This window comes from Muscardinus avellanarius (genome assembly GCF_963383645.1).
Source record: "Muscardinus avellanarius genome assembly, chromosome: 1".
NCBI lineage: Eukaryota > Metazoa > Chordata > Mammalia > Rodentia > Gliridae > Muscardinus > Muscardinus avellanarius.
The window spans coordinates 116,987,793-117,013,177 of NC_137786.1; the positions used below are offsets into that span (position 1 = coordinate 116,987,793).

The following is a 25,385-nucleotide window of genomic DNA, read 5'->3' on the forward strand; positions in this document are numbered from 1 at the left end:
TAGGGCCAAAAATGCTGAGGCTGGCCATGAACTTGCAACCCTCCTGTCTTAGTTTCCTGAGTGCTATCCCTGGGTTCTATTGCTGACACACATACACATATACACAGACACACACACTCACCCATCACCACCACACAGTCCTGACTTCTGAGCATGCAGGTGAGGACTCTCGATGGAACTTCAGCTTGTGGTAGATTCTGAATAGTAGTCTTTTCCAGTAGGTCTAGGAGACTTAAGTCCAAAAATTCAGTCTATATATAAGCAGGCAGTTAAATAAGTTTATCTTAATGTATTTTTTTGTTTTGTGGTACTAGAGATTAAATACAGTGGTATTTGACTTTTGAGATTATTTATTTATTTATTTATTTATTTATTTATTTATTTATTTATTGTGGTACTGGGGATGGAACCCAGAGGTCTTCTACCTCTGGGCTACACTCCCAGACCTATTTTATATTTTTTTATTTGGAAACAGGGTCTTGCTAAGTTGCTGAGAGCCTCACTACTTAGCTGAGGCTGGCTTTGAACCTGCACAATCCTCCTGTCTCAGCCTCCCAAGCGTGTGCCACCATGCCTGGCTATTTTTATTCTTTGTTTTGAAACAAGGTCTCACTAAGTTGTAGAGGGCCTCATTAAGTTTCTGAGGCTAGCTTCAAACCTTTGATTCTCTTCTCTCAGCCTCCCAAGTACGAAATTACAAGCATGTGCCACCATGACTGGCCAATCCCCAGACCTGCAAAAAAAGGGGGGGGGCATTTTGAAGCTGAGGCTGTCTGTATTGTTGTTTTTTTTTTGTTTTTTTTGTTTTTTTTGTTTTTTTGCTTTACTAGGGATGAAACCCAGGGGCACTGTACCTCTGAGCTATGCCACCAGCCTTATTTTTTAGTCTTTTTGGTTTTTTTGAAATAAGGTCTCGCTAAGTAGCTGAGACTGTCCACGAACCACAATCCTCCGCACCAGCCTTTGTATTGCCTTTCTGATAAGATGATGTGACCTGTTTGCTTGGACTTGAACTGCAGCTTCTGTGTTTCAGATTTCTTCCGTTCCTTGCTGGCAGTTCATTGGCTGGATCAGCCACATGGTGGCCTTACTGGACAAGGAAGAGGCCGTTGCAGTTCAGCATACTGTGCAAGAGATTGCCGACAACTACCCACAGGCTATCATTTACCCACTTATAATCAGCAGTGAAAGCTACTCCTTTCAAGACAGCTCTGCTGGCCACAGGAATAAAGAGTTTGTGGCCAGGTGATGTTGCAGGAAAACTGGGTATAAAAATATAATGGTGATACCAGGCGTGGTGGCGCACGCTTGTAATCCCCACATTTGGGAGGCTGAGACAGGAGGATCACACAGGTTCGAAGCCAGCCTCAGCTACTTAGTGAGTCTCTCAGCAACTTAGTGAGACCCTGTTTCCAAATAAAATATAAAATAGGTCTGGGAGTATAGCTCAGAGGTAGAACCCCCAGTACCACACACACACACACAAAATGTAATGGTGAAAACGTGGAAATTGGCTTGTCTTCAGGTAGCTTGGAGCCATCCTGTCTCCATTAAGATAGATCTCATCCTAGAGTATTGTGTACCCTACTCTTTTTTTGAGCGTGTGTGGTACTGGGGATTGAACTCAGGGTGTTCTATTTCCATGCTACACCCCCAACTCTATTTTATTTGGAAATAGGATCTTGCTAAGTTGAGGCTGTCCTCTAACCTGCTATCCTCCTGTCTCAGCCTCCCAAGTACTGGGATTACAGGTGTGCACCACCGTGCCCAGGACATTCTACACATAATTAAAGTTATCTGTTGCTTGAGACTGACTAGATAAGATGGTTTTGTAATCCAAAATTTTTGTGGTACTGGGAATTGAACCTAGGACTGTTCTACCTCTGAACTATACCCTCATCCCTCTTTTTATTTTCATTTTGAAGGTCTCACTAAATTGCTGAGGATGGTCATGAACCTGAAAGCCTCCTGTCTCAGCCTTTTAACTATTGGAATTACAGGTCTGTGCCACTGTGCCAGGCTATAGTCAATTTTTTTTCTTTTCTTTTTTTTTTTTTTTTTTTTTTTGGTACTGGGGATTGAACCTAGAGGCATTTTACCTCCAAACTATACCTCCAGCCTGATTTTTTTATTTCTTTATTTGGAAACAGGGTCTTACTAGGTTTCTGAGAGCCTTGCTATGTTGCCAAGGCTGCTTTTGAACCTGCGATCCTCCTACCTCAGCCTCCCAAGTACTGGGATTACAAGTGTTCACCACCATGCCTGGCTTGTAGACAATTCTTGAAATCATCCTTTAAAATATACACAAAGGCCCCTTGTCTCAGGTAGGACTCAGCAGACCTGCTAAAGTGTCCTCTTCTCAACTAGTTTATAAGTAAAGACCATTGATATAATGAACTTAAAAAAAATGAAGATTAAAAGCTGGGCGTGGTGGTACACGCTTCTAATACCAGCATTTGGGAGACTGAGACAGGAGGATCTGGGTTCGCAGACAGCTTCAGCTACTTAGTGAGGCTGTTTGCAACTCAGTGAGACCCTGATTCAAAATAAAGAATAAGCCAGGCGTGGTGGCACACACTTATAATCCCCGTGCTTGGGAGGCAGAGACAGGATGATCGTGCAGGTTCGAAGCCAGCTGTGCGCTGGCTTAGGAGACCCTGTTTCCAAATAAAAATGTAAAAATAGGCCTGGGAGTGTAGCCCAGAGATAGAAGGGCTTCCAGGAACCCCAGTACCAACAAGAAAGAGAGAGAGAGAGAGAGAGAGAGAGAGAGAGAGAGAGAGAGAGAGGGAGAGAGAGAAAGAGAAAGAAAGAAAGAAAGAAAGAAAGAAAGAAAGAAAGAAAGAAAGAAAGAAAGAAAATAAGCCGGGCATGATGGCACATGCTTATAATCTGAGCATTTCGGAGGCTGAGACAAGAAGATCTGGGTTCGAGGCCAGCCTCAGCTACTTAGTGAGGTACTTAGTGAGCTACTCAGCTACTTAGTGAGCAACTTAGCGAGACCCTGTTTCCAAATAAAGAATAAAAAAAGGGCTTGGGTGTAGCTTGAAGGTAGAATGCCCCTGGGTTCCATCGCCAGTACCACAAAAAAACGAGGAGGAGGAGGAGGAGGAGGAGGAGGAGGAGGAGGAGGAGGAGGAGGAGGAGGAGGAGGAGGAGGAGGAAAAAAATAGGGCTGGGGGTGTAGCTCAGAGGTAGAATGCCCTAGGGTTCCATCCCCAGTACTGCCCCCCCAAAAAAAAATGAAGACAAGTAAAAAACTTGGAAATGCATCAAGAAAGTGATCTTATCTTTTATAAGTTTAAAAAATATGTATGTATACATCGTTCAGAAATGTAATTGTATACATCAAAATGTCTACACCCAGCCTGACATCATGTGCATTCCTGTAGTCCCAGTACTTGGGAGGATGAGACAGGAAGATTGCAGGTTCCAGGCCAGCCTCAGCAACTTAGTGAGATTATTTCAAAATCAAAAATAAAATAGGGCCGGGCATGGTGGCGCACACTTGTAATCCCCATGCTTGGGAGATGGAGACAGGAGGATTGCGCAGGTTCGAAGCCAGTCTCACTGGCTTAAGAGACCCTGTTTCCAAATAAAAATATAAAAATAGGTCTGGGAGTGTAGCCTGGAGGTAGAAGGGCTTCCAGGAACCCCAGTACCACCAAAAGATATAATAGGGCTGGGAATGTAGCTCAGAAGTAGAACACCTTGGGTTCAATCTCAATACCACACACAAAAAAATTAATGTATAAATATGTATATATATCCATTGCAAGATCTGCTTTTACCTTGTCTAAGAACCTCACCTCAGCTGGGCATGGTGGTACACACCTGTATACCCAGGACTTAGGTTCAAGTACAGCCTTAGCAGAGTTGTGAGACTCTCAACAACTCAGCAAGGCCCAGTTTCAAACAAAAGATAAAATTGGGATGGAGGTATATATAGGTCAGAGGTAAAATGCCCTGTTCATGGAATAAACACTTTTTACTTCATCTAATATTGGATGGAATTCTGAAATTGTTATCTCCCTAAACCATGTAGTTAGTTTTAATTTTTATATATGTACATATATGATGCATAAATTATATAGTTATATGTGTGTTGTGCTTGATCTTTGGAAGATATTTAATTACCTAAACCTTTTTTAATAGGATCAAAAGTAAGTTGGATCAAGGAGGAGTGGTTCAAGATTTTATTAATGCCCTAGACCAGCTCTCTAATCCTGACCTGCTTTTTAAGGTAACAGAACAGCTTTTGGCACATAGAACTTAGGTAAAACTTATTTATAATCTAGCTTGATTCTTGATCATTATCTCTTATTTTTCTTTTTTTATACATAGGACTGGGTTGCTGAAGTAAAAGATGAACTAGAAAAAGAACCTATAAATAAAAAAAGCATCTGGCAGCTCTACGAGAGGATGTATGCAGCTCTGGGTGATGCACAGGCGCCAGGCCTGGGTCCCTTTAGGAGCAGGTTTATACAGGTACCATGGCCAGCTGCTATGATGGAAGCACAGCTTTAGGAAACCATTCAGTAGCTTGCTGGCAATGCTGGTCTTAAAATACCTGTTGAGCTGGGTGTGGTGGTACAAGCCTGTGATCCCAGTACTTGGGAGGCTCCGACAGAAGACCTCAGGTTTGAGGCCAGCCTCAGCAATCTAGTGAGACCCTGCTTCGAAACAAAAACTAAAATGGAGAGAGGATGTGCCTTAGAGGTAGAATGCCGCTAGGTTCAATCCCCAGTACCACATACACGTGTGTGTGCACGTGTATACAAACATGTACTGAATTTGTAAACTTGCCTTAGATTTGATGATCTCTGCAAGATACTGATAGAAATTTGCAGGTCAGATGTTGATAGGTATGTCAGCAGACAAGACCTCAGAGCAATCGCACATCCATTCTTCATGCTCAGAATTTTGGATCTGAAGGTTACATGTGGCTCAGTATTATAACTCTCGGAATGATTTGAATATTGGGTCAAGAAAGTATTTGTGTCTTAAAGTATTTCCAGGCTTTTTGTTCAGGGCACAGGCTTGGGTGCTGGAGCTACAGAGATACACTCAGGGTCTCAAGGTCTGAGAGGTTGCAGGACACATGCTGCTTATAAAATGCTGTGCATGTACAACAAAAGCACTTCTGTTTTCAAGTTGTTCCCTCCACTGCAGGGGTCATAGTGAGTGGAGTTTGCAATGGGTCCCGTTGCACCCAGCAACATGGTCCCCAGTCGGTTCCTCTTCCTGGTCGTGTAGAGCCTTGTCCTCAGAGGCTGGTATCAGCATCCCTTCTCCTTCAGCACATGCCCTGGCCCCCCTCCTCCTGAGGGTCCAGGAAGAGCCAGGTGGCCCTTCCTCTGTTTCTGCGACACTGGAACATAGAGGAATATCTGGCCTAACTGACCAGGGATATAGGTCTTACAGGTGAAAGTGACACACACCCTGGTCCTTGGATTTGGACAGTGTTACAGGACCCAGAGCTGTGATGTGGATGCCGCTGGTTCTTGAACGTTATAGGGCCTTAGAACAGGAACTATAGTTAAATGAAGGCATAACTACACTTGAAACTGATGGGTTGGTGTTAAGATTATTAAAAAACTGTAGAATATTGCCTTTGAAGTGTGTCCACGTCCATAATGCCAACTAGACTGGGCTCTCCTTTCCCTGCATCCTGCCCACCTTGCCCTCCACTGCCGGTCTCCTCAACGAGACTGACAGTGGCCTTCCCTGGAAAAACTCTCCAAAGCCTCCAGTAAATTCTTCACATCTCTTTGTTTTTATGATGATTTTATAAATTTGATTTAAATTTATTTTGTGTATGGTAGCAGGGATTGAACCCAGAGACATTCTTCCTCCAAGCTCTTTTATTTTATTTTCAAAACAGGGTCTCACTAATAGCTAAGGCTAGCTGGAACTTGTGGTCCTCCTATCTCAGTCTCCCTAGCATTGGATGACAGATGTGCACACCAACCCTAGCTGAGACTGCACAGTATCTCTTTGAGCTCATGACCGCATCCTTTCCCTGCGTGCTGGACAACATAAGACTCTGCCCCAAACATCTGTCAGTGTAGACCACTTTGCCTGGCCACTGCTACCACAGCTGCATCGGGCATCGGGCCCCAGGCCTGGGGACAGCAGCAGAGTTGTCAACCTCTAATGTGTTAGAAAATCTGTCCAGAACTTTACATCTCATTCTAAATCAACAAGTAATTTTTATTAGTGTAAGCAATAACCTGCCAAAATAAATTGCCTCAAATTTCACCTTAAGCTGGGTGTGGTGGTGCACACTTGTAATTCCAGCATTTGTAATCCCAGCATTTGGGAGGCTAGTAGGTTTGTGGACAGTCTTAGCTACTTAGTTGAGGTCGTTTGCAACTCAGTGAGAGTTTGCTTCAAAATAATGAAAAATAGGGCGGGGGTATAACTATCCTCAATACCACCACCAAAAAAAAATTTTTTTCACCTTAAGAGATCATTAAGGCATTGTGCCTTTAATACTATGTTGCTGATTAAAATTGGGAAATAACTAGTCTTTTCATGTATTCTAAGAATGGCAGGATAATTGTTTCTATACTTTTAATCCATTGATAGATGAAACAATCTATTATATATATGTCAATTTTTCTTATAGTGAATTATCTTAAAATAGAGCATATATTTCATTTCATACCATATGGATGTTGAGTTAGTTATAAATTGGATAAATCTTTATTTATTTATTTATTTATTTATTTATTTATTTGGTATTGTGGGTTGAACCCAGGAGCTTTCTACCTCTAAGATACACCCCAGATCTATTTTATTTTGAAACACAGCCTTGCTAGGTTGCTGAGACTGGCCTGGAACCTGTGATTTTCCTGTCTGCCTCCCAAGTACTGGGATTACAGGCATGTGCCACCACACTCAGTAGACCTTGCTAAGTTTTTAAGAGCCCTCACTCCAGTTCATAGAGTATTGAAATACTCAAGGAAAGCAAAACTGTAAGTTGTGGGTATGCATCTGTGTGTGTGAGATAAATATGTATATTTGGGATTAAAGTCAGACATTCTACATCTGAGCTACATCCCCAGCCCTTTTTATATTTTGTTTTGAAAAAGGGACTTGCTAGCTTGCTAAGAATCTATGTTGTTGAGGCTGTCCTTGAACCTGCGATTCTCCTGTCTCAGCCTCCCAAATACTAAGATTACAGTCATACACCACCATACCTGGCAAAACTATAAATGTTTAAAGCACAGGAAAAAAAAAACCCTGTATAATTGAACACTTGTTTGTTATAAAAATTTATTAGAGCCATTTCCTAAGTTCAAACCAAACATTCATATTTACAGTAAATTGTTACTAATTTTAGGCCTTTGGGAAAGAATTTGATGAGCACTTTGGAAAAGGAGGTTCCAAGCTCCCTACAATGAAGCTCAGTGATTTCAATAGCATTACCAACTCACTGCTTTCAAAAATGAAGAGAGACTCACAGCCAGCTGGGAATTTGAAAGAATATTCGCCCTGGATGAGTGAATTCCAAGTGGAGTTCCTGCGAGACGCGCTGGAGGTTCCTGGTGAGTTACCTGCACTGTGGAGGCGGCACCTGGAGGCCAGGCTCTCCAAGTGGTGGTGTAGGGACCTTGGCAAGTGTCACCCTCTTGTTCTTTAAAGAATTTTAAATTTCACCATAGTTTTCATTAGGAAAATCTATAATTAGTATGAATTAATACACTTTACTAGGTTGCTATTGAGATTAGAATTTCCTTATAGTCCTCCTTTCTGTTTTGTTTATTTTATTTTTATTTTGTTTTTTGGGGGTTTTTTTTTTTGGTTTTTTTTTTTTTTTTTTTGGTGGTACTGGGGGTGGAACCCGGAGGCTTTCTACTTCCGGGCTATACTTCCAGACCTATTTTATATTTTATTTGGAAACAGGGTCTCACTGTGTTGCTGAGAGCCTCACTAAGTAGCTGAGACTGGCTTTGAACCTGTGTGATCCTCCTGTCTCAGCCTCCCAAGCACAGGGATTACAAGCGTGTGCCACCATGCCCGGCTTTTTGAAACAGGCTCTCACTAAGTTGCAGAGGGCTTCACTAAGTAGCTGAGGCTGGCCAAGAACCTACAATCTTCTGGATTCAATCCTTATTACCAGAAAATAAAATAAAGGGACCAGTAAGCAGGGCAAGGTGGTGCAGACTGTAATTCTAGTACTGAGATAGGAGGGTTTCTGGTTCAAGACCAGCCTTAGCAAGTCAGCAAGCCTCTCAGCAACCTGGTAAGACCCTGTTTAAAAAAAAAAAAAAAAAAAAAGCTGGGCGTGGTGGCGCACACTAGTAATCCCTGCACCTGGGAGGCTGAGGCAGGAGGATTGCACAAGGTAGAAGCCAGCCTCAGCTACTTAGTGAGGCTCTCAGCAACTTAAGACTCTATTTCCAAATAAAGTATAAAATAGGTCTGAGAATAGAGCCCGAAGGCAGAAAAGCCCCTGGGTTCATCCTCGGTACCACCAAAAAATAAAATAAAATAAAAAATATAAAGAGCTTGGAGGTAGCATGCCCTGGGTTCCATTCCCAGCACCATAAATTAAGTAGAAAAATGACAAGTGACATACCTGCAAAAAGAGAATCATACCTTTGAGAATGGAGACATCCAGCTAGGGAGCCAGATGTGAACCAGGCATGTTCTCTCAGGGCTGTCTGTGAACATTGTTTGTTCATCCTGGAATTTGCTAGAGGAAAAACTGTTTTAATCTGGTTATACATGTTTTCATTCTAGCAAATATAACCAAAAACATATTTGGAGAAACAATCTTCTTTGCTTTTATTAACCACTGTGCAACTTCATTTAGTCAGTTGCAAGGAAAGCATTTAAGTGAAAGCCTCCTAATGTGAGCCTGATGGGCCTGGGGACCATGCAGGGTTCTAGTCAGGACATTAATTTTTCTATTTGGGATTTGTCTATTAGAACAGGAAACTTTCTGTCTTTTCATCAGTCAAATTGAGAAATAGCATTTAAAAAAATAAGTCCATCTTCTTTAAATAAAAACTTTCAGTAAAACATTTGTCAGCTAGATCAGCGTTATTAACAGACCGTGCAGATGCCCTGTGACCTGCACCACAGCAGCTCTGGTCTATTGCAGGTCAGTACGATGGCCGGGGAAAGCCGCTGCCCGAGTACCACGTGCGGATCTCTGGGTTTGACGAGAGGGTAGGTATTTGGCTTGCAGCCTGTCTCCGTGTGCTGGCCATGTGGGTATGGTGTGTGGCCCTGAGGTGCTTGTCTCTACTGAGGAAGCAACAGCTCATGTCCTGTGTGGAGCTTTCTGCCTGTTTGGTTGACCTCATGACTCACCGTTCAGTGTCAATCCTGTTTAAAGATTTGGTGAACTCTGTGTGTGTCCATTATGCGGTGTGTGGAGAATCAACCTACTGTGAAGAGTTCACATGTTGGATATTGCTGTTGCAAAGGACACACACACATACATACACATTTTTAAGCAGGAGTGTCAGGTTTCTGTGGCATGGGAGTTTTTCGCCATCCTGAAGTCTGCAGCCAAGCGCTCTCTGTCCTGGTACTCTGAGGAGAATGACCAGCTAGTCTCGTCTTCTCCCTCCAGGGCCGGGATGGGCATCACAGGTTTCACCTGCATCCACTTCTACTGCGGATGGCGTATGTGCATACTGTCCCAGCTACTTGGGAGGTTGAGGCAGAAGGAGCACTTGAACCCAGGAGTTCAAGGCGAGTCTGGGCAGAACAGCAAGACCCTGCCTCTTTAGGAAAAAAATAAATCCTCTTTTTTGAAGGTAAAAGTCATGGCCTCTCTGCGGAAGCCGAAGCGCATCATCATCCGCGGCCATGATGAGCGTGAGTACCCCTTCCTGGTGAAGGGTGGTGAGGACCTGCGGCAGGACCAGCGTGTCCAGCAGCTCTTCCAGGTCATGAATGTCGTCCTTTCCCAGGACGCCGCCTGCAGCCAGAGAAACATGCAGATACGGACCTACCAAGTCATACCCATGACCTCAAGGTGGGCCTGAGCAGCCTGGGCCAGGTCTTGGGAGACTGTCCTGGGCTGGGGTTGGAGGTCCGCAGAGCCTTGGACTCCACAGCTGGTACTTAAAACACTCTTAGACCTGTGTGGAGAAAGTAAGGGAAGAGCTGACATAGCCTCTAATCCCAGCACTTGGGAGGCTGAGATAGGAGGATCACAGGTTCAAAGTCAGCCTCAGCAACTCAGTGAGACCTTCACTGACCTAGTGAGATCCTGTTTCAGAATCACAAATAAAAAGGGGTGGGGGTGTAGCTCAGAGGTAGAATGCCCCTGGGTTTAATCCCCAGTACCAAAAAAAAAAAAAAAAGCTGGGCGTAGTGATGCACACTCAAAATCCCAGTGACTGGGGAGGCTTAGGCAGGAGGATCACAGATTTGAGATCAGCCCTGGCTAGCCTAGCTAGGCCTTGTCTTGAAATAAATACAGAAACCAATAAAACCATGTGAAAAATAAGAATACAAAAGCTGGAACATAATATTCATGCTGGTAATTCTAGTACTTGGGAGTTTGAGACAGTAGGATCTCAGGTTCCAGACCAGCCTCGGCAGCTTAGCCAAGACCCTCAGCAGTTTAGCAAGACTCTGTTTCTCTTTTCTTTCTTTTTCTTTTTCTTTTTTCTTTTCTTTTTTTGTAATTGGGAATCAAACTCAGGGATATTCTACCTCTGAGCTATACCCTATCCCTATTTTTTTCCTTCCTTCCTTCCTTCCTTCCTTCCTTCCTTCCTTCCTTCCTTCCTTCCTTCCTTCCTTTCTTTCTTTTTTTTTCACTAAGTAGCTGAAATGGTCAGTGAACCGCGATTCTCCTGTCTCAGCCTCCCAAGTGCTGGGATTAGAGGCAGAGTTTGCATTTATTTACAAAATTTTTTGTTTTCTTTTTCAGATTAGGATTAATTGAATGGATTGAAAAAACTTTTACCTTAAGGGACCTTCTTTTGAAGAACCTTTCACAAGAGGAAAAAATAGTTGTTACAAGGTAAATTCCTGCCAAAGGCTCCTCCTCCAGCGCCGTCCCCCAGCTGCTTCTACCTAGGCTGCCCTTCCTTGGCTTCAAGGGCAGTTTCTTCTACCTCTTGGTCCAGCGACCTAAGGGCTTTGTAACTAGAGCTCTTGTGCCCTCGCCTATCTATTTATTTATTTATTTATTTATTTATTTATTTATTTATTTATTTATTTATTTTTGGTAGTACTGGGGGTGGAACCCAGAGGCTTTCTACCTCCGAGCTATACTCCCAGACTTTTTTATTTTATTTTATTTGGAAACAGGGTCTCACTAAGTTGCTGAGAGCCTCACTAAGTAGCTGAGGCTAGCTTTGAACCCATGCAATCCTCCTTTCTCAGCCTCCGAAGCGCAGGGATTACAAGTGTGCGCCACCACGCCCGGCTTGTCCTTTTAATGTTCTAGTGTCTGGATGAAGAAATGAAATGGAGTATAGGGTGGTTGCATGTATTTTCCCACAACTTTTTTTATACCTTTATTTGTGTGTTATATAGTCCCATAGCATAGTGGAAATCATAGTGATAGCAATATATACGCACACAGCACTTGGTGAGCTTCCCTCCCTCCCCATTCCCGCCTTCCCCATACATGATACTGAGATTGGCATTGGTATTCTCATGTATGCACATAATATGGATGGAAGTAATTCCTTCATCAATCCTTCCTCTTCCCTTGTCTTACCCTAGACCACCTCCCTAGTTTCCCCATATGAGAGAACACAACATTTATAGAGTATTAACTCTGGCCAGGCGCAGTGGCACACACAGGCTAAGGCAGGAGGATCACTAGAGCCTTATAGTTAAAAGCTCAGCCTCAGCAACATAGCAAGGGCCAAAAGAAAGATGCCGGGCATAGTGGCACACACTTGTAATCCCAGGACTTGGGAGGCTGAGACAGGATGATTGTAGGTTTGTGGCCAATCTTGGCAACTTGTGAGGCCCTCTGCAGCTTAGGGAGACCTTGTCTCAAAGCATAAAATAGGACTGGAGGTGTAGCTCCGAGGTAGAATGCTTCAGGGTTCAATACCCAGTACCCAGTACTGCCAAGAGAGAGAGAGAGAGAGAGAGAGAGAGAGAGAGAGAGAGAGAGAGAGAATGAGAATGAATGAGAATGAATTTACATTAAAAGAGCATGGTTTGTTTATGAAATTAACTTGGTGACTCGGAAAAGGTTTTTCTTAAATAATTGAATTGCACCCCTTGTTAGGCTGAGACAGGAGAGTCGCAGGTTCAAAGCCAGCCTCCACAGCTTAGCGAGACCCTGTTTTAAAGTGAAAGCTGGGTCTGGGGGTGTAGTTCAGAGGAAGAACATTCCTAGTTTCACTCCCTCGCACCACAAAACAAGCCTGTCCAATGAATTGCTAGTTCACAAGTAAAATTGTTTTCTATCTTTAGGAATTTTTTTCAGGAAAACTTATTAAGGCTTTTGACACAAATTACGAAGTGGCCAAATATGCAGAGGCAAACGTGTTTCCTGCTGCCCACTGCCCTTCTGCTGTGGGATGCCACACTCTAGAGCAAGGACAGTGTCCACTGCCACTCGGGCCGCACTTCACCATGCAGACCCAGGCATATGAGCTTTGCCCCTCCACAGGGACTTCTTGCTTGTACCTCAAGACCCGACACTCTAGAAGTCAGTTGCCTATTACGGGGTTTCAAGACCACTGCCGTTTATGTTTAGCTTTTTCCTCTCTGTTTGAAGTGGGAGAATTTATTGAATCTGTTTTGGAACTGAATATTTGCATAGGGAATTGCATAGGGTGTTTTTGGAATAATTAAAAATAAACACTTATAATCCCAGTACTTAGAAGAAGTGATTAAAAACACTTATAATCCAAGTACTTAGAGGGCGAAGACAAGAGGATCACAGGTTTGAAGACAGCCTCAGTAACTCAGCGAGATCAGCAACCTTGTGAGTCCTTGTTTTAAAACAAAATAAACGGGCTGGGAGTGTAGCTTAGAGGTAGAATGCCTTTGGTTTCAATCCGCAGTAACACACACACACACACACATACACACACACTGAAATTCTGTATCCAAAGTAACATGGATTTGATGATACTAAATATGGCTGAGAGTCATATTTATCCCTGCCTCTTTTTTTTTTTTTTTTGGGGGGGGGCAGGTCTGGGGATGGAACCCAGGGGCATTTTACCTCTGAGCTACACCCCTGCCCTGTTTTTATTCTTTATTTTGATCTTTTTTAATAGGATCTCCCTATGTTACAGAGGGCCTCACTAGCTGAGGCTGTCCATGAACTGTGATCCTCAATCTCAGCCTCCCAAATGCTGGGATTCCAAGCGTGCGCCACCACGCCCGGCTCTATCCCTGCCTCTTCACTATTTTTCAATGAATTCTTGGTGATCTTTGCCTCTAGAATCATGTAACGCTAAATATCTCCCTCATTCTTTTTTTAATCTTTTTATTATTTATCTTCTTCTTATTTATTTATTTTTTATTAGTGCATTGTAGTCATACATCTTAAAGGGGTACAAAATGGTTGAGACGTACATGCACACATCACCCAGTGAGCCCTTTCCCAATCACCCCTTTTACTCCCCCTCCCTCCTCCTCCTGTTTGGCTTAGTGATTGATGTTTGTGAATGTACATCCTGTACACAGGGGATTTCCTTCTTCCCCACTCCCATCCTCCTCAGGTGGATTTGTTTGCTCATCAGTGGTTTCTTCTTCATCTAGAGTTCCTCCTATGACCCTTTCCCCCCCTAGATTTCTCATTTTATTCTCTCATTTCTACTTATCAGTGACTCCAGAGCTCCTGCAGTCCAGTATAAAGAATGGCTTGCGAAAATGTCGGGGAAGCATGATGTTGGGGCCTACATGCTGATGTATAAGTGAGTTGATTTTGATCTTCCTTTGTTCTTCCCAAAGTTTCATATTTGCTTTTGATTCTTACAAAGTTCTGCCTCATATAGGTCATCAAAATCTAGTTATTTGCCAGATGTGGTGGCATACACTTGTCATCCCAGTACTTGGGAGGCTGAGATAGGAGGATCATGGGTTCAGAGCCAGCCTCAGCTACCTAGGCCCTCTACAACTTAGTGAGGCCCTGTTTTAAAATAAATAATAAAATATAGGGCTGGGGGTGTAGCCCGGAGGTAGAATGCCCCTGGATTCAATCCCCTGTACTGCAAAATAAAAAAAGATCTAGTTATTTGGTATTTCAGCTTCAGTATAAACAGAAAAATTAAGTCTCAGGCTGGGCATGGTGATGCATGCTTGTAATTCCATTACTTGGGAGGCTGAGACAAGAGGATCACAGTTTCTTGGCCAGCCTCCGCTCCTTTGTGAAGCCCTCTGAAACTTAATGAGACCCCTTTTAAAATAAAGAATACAGCCGGGTGTGGTGGCACACGCTTGTAATCCCAGCATTTGGGAAGCTGAGACCAGAGGATCGTGGTTCACAGACGGCCTCAGCTACTTAGTGAGGCCCTCTGCAACTCAGTGAGACCCTATTTCAAAATAAAGAATAAAAAATAGGGGCGGGGATGTAGCTCGGAGGTCGAATGCCCCTGGGTTCCATCCCAGACCTGCAAAAAAAATTTTTTTAAGTAAAAAATAAAGAATAAAAGATATAGGACTGGGGCATAGCTCAGAGATAGACTATCCCTAGATTCAATCCTTAGTTTTGAAAAATAATTAAATCTTAAGTCATGAGAAGCTGACTTCATTGTTCAATTCTAGGCGGGCTAATCGTACAGAGACGGTCACAGCTTTCAGGAGAATGGAGAGCCGAGTGCCCGCTGATCTCTTGAAGTGAGTATACTGGGACCCGGACCCCATGCCAGCTCTGTGGCAGAGGTCACACTCACCTCTCTCTCCCAGGCGGACTTTTATGAGGCTGAGCACTGGCCCCGAGGCCTTCCTGGCCCTCCGCTCACACTTTGCCAGCTCCCACGCACTGCTGTGTGTTAGCCACTGGCTCCTCGGAATTGGAGACAGACACCTCAACAATTTCTTGGTGACTGTGGAGACAGGAGGCGTGATTGGCATTGACTTTGGACATGCATTTGGATCAGCTACCCAGGTGTGTCACCTTAATCATTGGCTGGTTTAGAATTATTATGTGGCTTTTTAACACCTCCAGAAATGAATAATTTTTAATGAAAAAATGAGCCTGGCATGGTGGTACTGCCTGTTATCTCAGTATTTGGAGACCGAGAAAAGAGGATTATAGGTTCAGGGCCAGAACCAGCAGCTCAGTGAGATCCCTGTTGAGACCTTGTTTTAAATAAAAAAGGACTAGGTGTGTAACTCAAAGGTAGAACACCCTGGGTTCAATCCCCCAAACTAAAAGAAGAAATGGTGGTTAGGTTGATTCTGACATGGGCATGAAATCTGGCATTCTTAGAGAAAATCTCAGCCTGTGTTGGGCTTGCACAGGCGGGTCATAGGGAGGTGGTGGTAGAGCATGGAGCCAGCGCACGGAGTAGAGTGCAGTCCCGTACAAAAGGAGGCTCCACCAGTGCCCTCGAGCCAGCCATTGAAGCATCTCGCCTGGCTGGGCACAGTGGCTGAGCGAGATGGGGGATCCAAGGCCAGCCTCAGCAACTTAGCAAGACCCTGTTTGAAAACAAAGTAAAATGGACAGTGGGTGTAGTTCAGAGGTGGAATGTCGCCCATACCTCAAAAAGAAAAGTCTTGCCAAATTGTGATGTAGATCTTTTTTCTGCCATTAACTTAGCACTTTTCATTTTAGAGGAATATAAAAAGTTTATTTAGGGAAGTGGAGTTACAATTTAAGAGAAAGTGGTGTAAGCCAGGTGTGTTGGCACATAGCTGTAATCCCAGTACTTAGGAGGCTGAGACAGGAGAATTGTGGTTCACAGCCAGCCTCAGCTACTTAATGAGGCCCTCTGCAACTTAGTGAGACCCTATTTCAAAAATAAAGAATAAAAAATGGGGTTGGGGGTATAGCTTGGAGGTAGAATGCCCCTGGGTTCATTCCCAGTACCCCCCCACACACACAAATAAAAAATAAATTAAATAAATAAATAGGGCTGGGGCATAGGTCAGAGATAGAATGGCCCTGGGTTTAATCCCTAGTACTGTTCCCCAACTCCACCCCCACCCCCCAAAAAAGAGAAGGCGGTGATACAGGAGTGTGTTCCCTCTCCACATTTTTTATTGTGATTCTAACCCCCTGGGCCCTAAGGCCCTCTCACGGACATTTGCTTTGAGAGGCTGTTGCAAGCTGAGTAGACGACTCTTGGACATAGGAATTCGCACCTGTGTGGCCGATTCCAAGGAAAGTGGAGTTTGTATTCGTAATAAAGGCAAGCGAATGGAGAAGCTGTCTCATTCGTTCCTGTTGTTTTGAGATTCAAGCTCAGACACGTGTTTTTTCTTGTCTATAGGTTCTGTTGGTCCCAGAGTTGATGCCTTTCCGGCTAACCCGCCAGTTTACCCAGCTGATGTTACCAGTGAAAGAGTCAGGTCTCATGTACAGCATCATGGTGCACACACTGAGGGCCTTCCGCTCCGAGGCAGACCTGCTCACCAGTACCTTGGGCGTGTTCGTAAGGGAGCCCTCCTTCGACTGGAAAGTAGGATTTGCTTGTTTATATAGATTTCACTTTTGTCGCAGGATCCCAGTGTCCCCTGTAATGGGCTACGTGGCTTTGTTTCTTGAAACACTTCTGTTCTTCTGTATTACGTTTCTAAAATTAACATTCAGGGTCATTCAGCCTGAAAACCAGATATGAGGCAAAATCTTTATGTGTAGAAAACTTGCTTGAACTGAAATGATTTCTAACTAGAATGGGAAGATGGGCTCTGTGTGATGGTGGTCCAGTTCTCTCTGACATTCTTACATTATACACTGCTCCACATGAGTCTTCTTGATCATAGAGACAATGCTCAATGATTGGGAAGAATCCTGTCCCCACAGAGCCAAGCCTGGAGCGCCTTCCCTTACAGGGAAGGGGACTAATACCCTGGGCCCCTGGAGTCCAGGCCTCCCTTGCAGCCACTAGAGTCTGTACAAGAAGTTTGAGAGCTGCCCCAGCAAGATTATGCCAGGTGTGGTGGTGCCTGTGAACAGTGTCAGCAACTTAGTGAGGCCTTCACGGCTTACTGACACAGTTCCAAAATGAAAAATAAAAATAAATCGAGCTGGGGCTATAGTTTAGAGGTAGAATGCCTCAGGTTCAATCCCTAGTATGCTCTGCTCCTAAAAAAAAAAGAAAATAATCATACTTTATCTGTTTGAATGTGAATGTATATGGTATTATAATGTGTAAAGAAAATTATGTCCTTTTCCTTTAGAATTTTGAACAGAAAATGCTGAAAAAAGGAGGATCATGGATTAAAAAAATAAATGTAACTGAAAAAAACTGGTATCCTCGACAGAAAATAAGCTTTGTGGAGAGGAAATTAGCAGGTGCCAATCCAGCAGCTATTACTTGGTAAGACTATGGGAAAAACTGAATCCCAGCTTGTTTCTGTTTCCTTCTTTCCACCACTGAGCTATGCCCCAGCCTATTTATTTATTTTTCTATTTATTTATTCATTTATTTATTGTGGTACTAGGATGGAACCCAGGGGCATTCTACCTCTGAGCTACATTCTCAGCCCTATTTCTTATCCTTTATTTTGAAACAGGGTCTTACTAAGTTATAGAGGGCCTCACTGAGTACCTGAGGCTGGCCAGGAACCTGTAATTACACTGTCTCAGCCTCCCAAAGTACTGGGATTAATAGCATGCACCACCATACCAGGCTCCTTTTTATTTTATATTTTGAAACAGTGTCTTGCTAAATTGTGCTAAATTGCTGAGTCTGGCCTCACATATGATCCTCCTATCTTAGCCTCCCAAGTACTAGTAATACAGGCATGACCCACCTCACATGGCTATGGTTTAGCATTTTTAGGTTTGACCAAAAACACAAACAAGAACAAAATAAGTTGGGATTCGTCAAAATCCAGAACTTTTAAGCTGGGGGTGGTGGCACAAGCTTGTAATCTCAGAATTCGGGAGGCCGAGACCGGAGGATTGCAATTCGCGGACAGCCTCAGCTACTTAGTAAGGACCTCCATAACTTAGTGAGACCCTGTTTCAAAATAAAGAATAAAAAATAGGGCATGGGGTGTAGCTTGGAGGTCAAATGCCCCTGGGTTCCACCCCCAGACCTGAAAAAAAAAAAAAAAAATCCAGAACTTTTGTGCTTCACGGAATACTATCAAGAAAGATGTCCAGTGTGTGGCACTTGCCTTCAATCCTGGCTACTCAGGAGCCTGAGGCAGAAGCATTGTAAGTTTGAGGCCAGCCTGAGCCACTTAGACCATTTCACAAATCAAAAAATAAAAGGGCTTAGTGGTAGAGCACCCTTGGGTTCAGTCCCCAGAACCATGAAAATATATAGGAAGTAAGAAGAGGATTGACGTATAGCTTGCAGGAGAGCCCCTACCTGGCATGCTAGGCCTTGGCTTCCACTCCTAGAACCACAAGAAAATAAAATAAAGAGATAATCCACAAAATGGGAGAAAATATTTTTTAAGTCATATTTGACAAGGGACTCATATCTAGATTACATTTTAAAAGTCTTACATCTTTTTTTTTTTTTTTTTTTTGGTGGTACTGGGGTTCCTGGAAACCCTTCTATCTCCGGGCTACACTCCCAGACCTATTTTTTATATTTTTAAAATTTGGAAACAGGGTCTCCTAAGCCAGTGCGTCTGGCTTCGAACCTGCGCGATCCTCCTGTCTCCGCCTCGAGGCCCAAGCGCAAGGATTACAAGCGTGTGCCACCACACCTGGCAAAACTCTTACATCTTAAAAGACAACTCAGTTAAAAATCGCCAAAGGAATCAAGCATTTCTCTAAAGAGTATAATATATATAAACGTCCAGTAAACACATGAAGAAATAAATGCTCAGCATAACTACTTGAAAGGGAAATGCAAATGAGATACCACTTTGCATCTGTGGAGATGAAACAAATTGGGCGTGGTGGCACACACCTGTAATCCCAATACTTGAGAGGCTTTGACAGGAGCATCACAGGTTCAAAGACAGCCTCAGTAACTTAGTGAGGCCCTGTTTAAAAATAAAATAGAGAGTAGGGCTGGAGTTGTGGCTCAGAGATAGAATGCCCCTGGGTTTAATATCCAATACCACCAAAAAGAGAAAGAAAGATGTAGCAAGTTTTTGCAAGGACATGGGGAGCCAGAGCCCTTATGCGTTGGCGAGGGAAGCAGCTGGCCGCTCCTCAGAGCTCCCTCACCTGCCCTGTTCTCGCACAGAACTCACAGATGCGTCCTCACAGCAGTGCTTTGCCCACAAATTCCACCTTTGTCTTCAAGGTTACGAAGAACAGAAAACATGTTCTAAGTGGCAAGAGAGACTGTTTCTAGTGGACAGCTCACAGGAAGGCCACAAGGGGAAAAGAATTTGTTTCTATTTTCATATTTTTCAAACTTTTTTCCAGTGACAAGTTGCTTCTGGGCCATGAGAAGTCCCCTGCCTTCATGGATTACACAGCGGTGGCTCGGGGAAGCAAGGATCACAACATTCGTGCCCGAGAGCCCGACAGTGGGCTTTCTGAGGAGATGCAAGTCAAGTGCTTGATTGACCAGGCCACAGATCCCAACATCCTGGGCCGGACATGGGCGGGCTGGGAGCCGTGGATGTGAGGCCTATGGGGGCGGTGGCACCACGATGCTCACAGAGGCCCTGAGCTGCTTGCAGAACTTGGGAGAAATCTGCTCAGTGGTGCAATTTTGGAGCATGAGTTTTAGTCAAGATCATGATAAGTAAATGGATATTGGTATAAATCAAAGGCTAAGTTAGGGTTAAAATATACGGAGTGAGAAATATGTATCCAGGTACATGAAGTAAGCCAGGGGTGGTGGCACATGCCTGTGATCCTTTGGGCTTGGGGCTGAGCTGGGGGATCCCAAGTGTGAGGTCGCCCTTGAGCAACTTTGTCAGGCCCTGCCTCCGGACACGAGCCGGACACGAGGAATGCTGGGATCTAGTGGAGCAGTGGAACGCCAAGGGCCTGATCGCCAGGACCACACAGAGAGAGGAACTTAGGTGAGCGGGGTAAATCTGATCCTGCCTCGAGCACGCTCATTGGCTGCGACACTTTGGGAACAACACCCTTAAGACTTGTCAGTAAGATTTTGTGGGTGTGAAGCTGACAGCGTGAGCAGTGTAGGAAAGCAAACAGCAGCCTGAGCTGCAATCACAGCATGTGGTGTAGGAAGGTCTGCAGCTGATGTTTCAGGATCTTTGCTAGGGGTTTTCTTTCATTTTACTCTCTTAGTTTGGGCTTGTTAGATGGGTGTGCTCTTCAGAAGAGGGCATCTGAATTTAGGAGGATGAAAACCTTGGTCTCAGCATTGACTTATACTGTGACCCACACCTGGAAGACAGATAAGTGTGTTGTGTCCTAGGTTCAGGAAAGTCAGAAACTCCAAGTATGGGAGTTGGAAAATAAGGTATCTTGATTTGGAATGAATTCCTTATTTAGTGGAAAAAGTATGCATTCAGGAGCAGCAGAAACAGCTCCTTCAGCTGTCTGTCCTCTAGCTTTCAGCATCCTGCCCTGTCCTCATGTGACATGAACCATGTTGGCGTGTGTCTTCATGGCCTAAGAATGTGTCTAGGCTGGGGTACACTTGCTCCTATGCACAAAGTCCTGAATTTGGTCCCTAGTGCCACCAAAAAAAAAAAAAAAAAAAAAAAAAAATCAAAGTTTTTTTTTAAACACAGTGCCTAGCCCTTTATGCAGTTTTAAAAGAAAAAAATTTATCTTAGAAAATAGTTTATTATATTACTTGCCAAGATATTCTGATAATGCACGTTGAGTGCAATATAGCATTACAAATAAACACAAACTCTCAAGAATTGGCATGTGTTGATATGTTAGTCCACATCTGTGGTATCAGTACTTGGGAGGCTGAGACAGGAGGGTAGCAGGTTCAAGACCCCACCCCCAGCAATTTAGCAAGAATAAAAAATTTAAAAAGGGGGGATGTAGCTGAGAGGTAGAACCCCTGAGTTCATTTCTCAGTACCTCCTCCCATATACACATACAAAGGCATATGTTGAACCAAAGGAATCTTATCTTTCATGGAAAAGGAGTTATTTTATGTTTAAAAATCTAGTACGAGCTGGGCATGGTGGCACACACTTGTAATCCCAGTATTTGGGAGGCTGAGACAGGAGGATTGCAGGTTCGAAGCCAGCCTCAGCAGCTCAATGAAGCTCTCAGCAACTTAAGACGCTGTTTCCAAATAAAATATAAACTAGGTCTGGAGGTATAGCCCAGAGGTAGAAGGACCCTGGGTTTCACCCCCCAGTATCACCAAAAAAAAAAAAAAAAAAAAATCTGGTACACACAGTTGAGGAGATACTTTTTTGCTTATAGTACAAGAACAAGCAACACAAGCCTGCTTTAGAGTTGGGTTGATTCTGATGTATCATCCTCTGACCCACGAATTAATTACAGTTTGTACTTGAGCCCTAATGGTATTCATTAATACAGCTTCAGATTCTTGTCTGTATATGCATTCATCCAGGTTATGGGATAGCCTATTTTTAATGACTTTTCATACTAATAAAAGTTGATTATGACAGGTTGATTATATGGGTCCAGTCTCAAAGCTGTCTATCTGAAAAGTTTATACAGTTCACTAGAATAGAATACAAAGAAATTTGTTCATGCCTGGAATCCCAGCACCTGGGAGGCTGAGACAGGTGGTAACTTAGCAAGACCCTGTTTCAAAATTAGGGGTGAAGGTGTACCTCAAAGATAGGATGCCCCTGGATGCAGCCAGCACCCCCACACACTTGTGAAATGAATCTAAAATGATCAGTTGTTCTCAGTATACACTTAACTGCACATCTGACCCATAACTGAGGCTCAAACTTCAATCCTGTGATTCTTGCTGAATAAAGGATATTTGGCTTAGAAACTGAGAAATAAGCTACTTCTGAGCTGGATGTAGTAGTACAAGCCTTTAGTAATTAATACCAGTACTTGGGAGGCCAAGAAAAGAGGATCGCAGACTGAAAGCCAGGCTCAGCAACTTAGTGAGACTGTTTCAAAATAAGCCAGTTGTTAGTTGGGCGTGGTGGAGCACGTTTGTAATCCCAGCATTCAGGAGGCTGAGACTGAAGGATTTTGGTTTGCAGACAGCCTCAGCTACTTAGTGAGGCCCTCTGCAACTCAGTGAGGCCCTGATTCAAAATAAAAAATACAAAAAAGGGCAGGGTTTCATCCCCAGTACCACCAAAATAAATAAACCAGTTGTGGTGGCACACTCCTGTAATCCCAGTACTTGGGATACTGAGACAGAGGATCCTAAGTTTGAAGCCAACTTAGACTCTGTTTCAAATTATAAAATAAAATAGGGCTGGAGGTCTAGCTCAGAGGTAGAATGCCTGGGGTTCAATCCTAGTACTATAGAAACAGAAGTAGAAGATCCCAGGGTTCAATTCCCTGTACCAAAAAAAAAAAAAAGACACTTCTACAGATTGTAGTTCCAAGGAAATATGAATGGCATTAAGAATATTTTATTATGTTATTAAGTATTTTAATTTTTTTTTTTTTTTTGGTGGTGGTACTGAGGATGGAACCCAGGGGCCTTCTATCTCTGGGCTATACTCCCAAACCTATTTTATATTTTATTTGGAAACAGGGTCTCTTAAGCCAGCTAAAGCTGGCTTTGAACCTGCGTGATCCTCCTGTCTCAGCCTCCCAAGTGCTGGATTACAAGCGTGCGCCACCACGCCCGGCTCTATTTTAATGTTTTAAAAGATAGAAGCTGCCCTTGCGTGGTGGCGCACGCTTGTAATCCCCGCGCTTGGGAGGCTGAGGCAGGAGGATCACACAGGTTTGAAACCAGCTTCAGCTACTTAGGCTCTCAGCAACTTAGTGAGACCCTGTTTCCAAATAAAATATAAAATAGGTCTGGGAGTATAGTCCAGAGGTAGAAAGCCTCTGGGTTCCACCCCTAGTACCACACACACAGGAAAAAAAGGTAGAAGCCACCATATATTTTTCAAAATGTGAGTGTCAAGCTGGGCATGGTGATGCACACTTGTAATCCTAGTACTTTGGAGGCTGAGACAGGAGGATCGTGCAGGTTTGAAGCCAGCCTCAGCTATTTAGTGAGGTTCTCCGCAACTTAGTGAGACCCTGTTTCCAAATGAAATATATATACATATATATGTATATATATACATATATAGTGTATGTGTGTGTGTGTGTGCGTGCGTGCGTGCGTGTGTGTGTCTGGGAGTGTAGCCCAGAGGTAGAAGGCCCCTGGGTTCTATCCCTAGTAAAAAAATAAAATATGTGAGTGTTCACCATGGGGCAGCTTGAGCTGTCCTTCCCTCTACTCCTGAGGGAGGCTGAGGCTCCTGTATCTTCTGTCCCCAGGATCTAGAATCCACTGTAAATCCAAGGAGCAGGCCTACCTGCCAGCTGGCTTTCTTATTGCTGGGGATGGAATCCAGGGGCATTCTACTCCTGAGCTGTACCGCTGCCTTTTTATTTTTACTGTGAAACAGGGTCTAAGTTGCTGAGGTTGGCCTTGAACCAGCGATCCTTCTACCTCAGCCTCCCAAAAACTGGGATAAGTGCACCACTGCACTTGGCTTTAACCTACAGTCTACTATTATACATTGTGGCAGTGTTGGATTGATCTCTTTTTTAAATTTTTATTTTGTATGTGATATGGATGGAACCCAGGGACGCTCTACCTCTGGTCTGTACATGGCTTGAAACAGGGCTTCACTGAGTGCTGAGGCTGGCCTCAGACCTACGGCCCTCGGTTTCCCAAGTACAAGGATTTCAGATGTGCACTACCACGCCCAACAAGAAGATGTGTCTCATCAACTTGAGGGATAAGTGATGTCAAACACCCACAAGCTTTATTCCATCAGCCTCAAATATGCAAACTCAGATATGGGGAATAAGATGTATCTAAAAAAAAAGCCCATTTATATTTTTAAAAATGAACATTTAAACCCCAAACACTGGAAAATAAACTATACAGTTAAAATGAACCCTTCAGTTAGTAAAATAAATCATCTGAGTTGAAAATAACAATCTGAAGAGGGCACTAAAGTCACCAGTTTCCAACCTCTTAAACTAGAACTGCTCAAAAACATTACAGGTTTTCTGCATTTAATGAGAGGAGAAGACAGCCAAGCATAGTGGCCCACAATTGTAATTCCAGTACTTGGGGGCTGAAACAGGACGACCACAGGTTCACAGCCAGCCTTGGTTACTTGGGCCCTCCGCAACTTGGACCCTGTTTCAAAAACAGAACGAAAAATGGGGCTGGGGATATGGCTTGGAGGTAGAATGCCCCTGGGTTCAATCACCAATACAAAAACCATTCTCCAGACTGCTGTTCTTGTTTTTGTGCTGGGGACTGAATCCAGGGGCCTTCGACCTCTGTGCTACACCCTGTCGTAGTCTATTTTTTATTTTGAAACTTTCTCTAAGTTGATGAGGCTGGCCTTGAACCCATGATCCTCCTTTCTCAGCCTCGCATGTACTGGGATCACAGGTGTGATGTGAGCATGTTTCATGGGGCTTGCTTTGTCCCGTTCTTAAGTTGCTCTCGGCTGTCACAGTACATCCCTGCTTTGCTGTGTGGTGTCTCATCTCCCTCTTCCTGAAAAAGAGAAGAAAACACCTGATTCTAAATGATCGTTAGAACTGACTAGTAACTTCTGCAACACAAGCCTCATGTCCTAGAGCCAACCAGCCGGGACCACTAACTAACCTCTGCTTCTAGGGCATTTCAGTGCACACCCTTGTGAACTCAGACTTTTATTTATTTTAGTTTCTTTGTTTGCATTTAGAGGGATGAACCCAGGGGCATTTCACCACTGATTTACATCCCCAGCTGTTTTTGTTTTTTATTTTGAAACAGGGTCACATTAAGTTGCAGAGGGCCTCCGTAAGATGTTGAGGCTAGTCTCAAACATGAGATCCTCCTGTCTCAGCCTCCAAAGTACTGGGATTACAAGTGTGTGCCACCATGCCCAGCTCATCCATATTTATTTATTTTGAAACAGGGTCTCACTGAGTTGCAGAGGGCCTCACTAAGTAACTGAGGCTGGCTGCAAACGTTGGATCCTCCCGTCTTAGCCTCCCAAGTACTGGGATTACAAGCGTGTGTGTGCGTGCGTGTGCACGCGTATGTGTGTGCGCGCGCATGCTAACTGTGATGGCTCTATTAGAAAAAAATTTCCATAATATTTTAAGAAAAACATGTCTTCAGCCAGGTGAGACCCTGTTTCAAAATAAAAAGTAAAGTAATGCTGGGTGTGTAGCTAAGATGTAGAGTGCCCTGGCTTCAATCCCCATTGTCACAAGA

General features: G+C 43.7%; 1 protein-coding gene across 3 annotated transcripts in view; it reads left to right on the forward strand.

The window, feature by feature from the left end:
* Positions 1-19,673, forward strand: part of PRKDC (protein kinase, DNA-activated, catalytic subunit) — a gene marked incomplete at both ends in the record, with an annotated part of 201,911 nt that extends 182,238 nt beyond the window's left edge. For 2 of the 3 annotated variants that reach the window (XM_080713685.1, XM_080713686.1), the window contains 13 exons: positions 1,034-1,245; positions 4,156-4,243; positions 4,345-4,488; positions 7,349-7,553; positions 9,116-9,183; positions 9,780-10,000; positions 10,907-10,999; positions 13,785-13,874; positions 14,725-14,796; positions 14,866-15,067; positions 16,398-16,586; positions 17,308-17,447; positions 19,469-19,673. In XM_080713685.1, coding sequence (XP_080569811.1) covers positions 1,034-1,245; positions 4,156-4,243; positions 4,345-4,488; positions 7,349-7,553; positions 9,116-9,183; positions 9,780-10,000; positions 10,907-10,999; positions 13,785-13,874; positions 14,725-14,796; positions 14,866-15,067; positions 16,398-16,586; positions 17,308-17,447; positions 19,469-19,673 — 1,929 coding nt within the window. The remainder of the gene's footprint in view (positions 1-1,033; positions 1,246-4,155; positions 4,244-4,344; positions 4,489-7,348; positions 7,554-9,115; positions 9,184-9,779; positions 10,001-10,906; positions 11,000-13,784; positions 13,875-14,724; positions 14,797-14,865; positions 15,068-16,397; positions 16,587-17,307; positions 17,448-19,468) is intronic. The other variant, XM_080713687.1, reaches the window with a different exon arrangement.
* Positions 19,674-25,385: the final 5,712 nt, after the last annotated feature.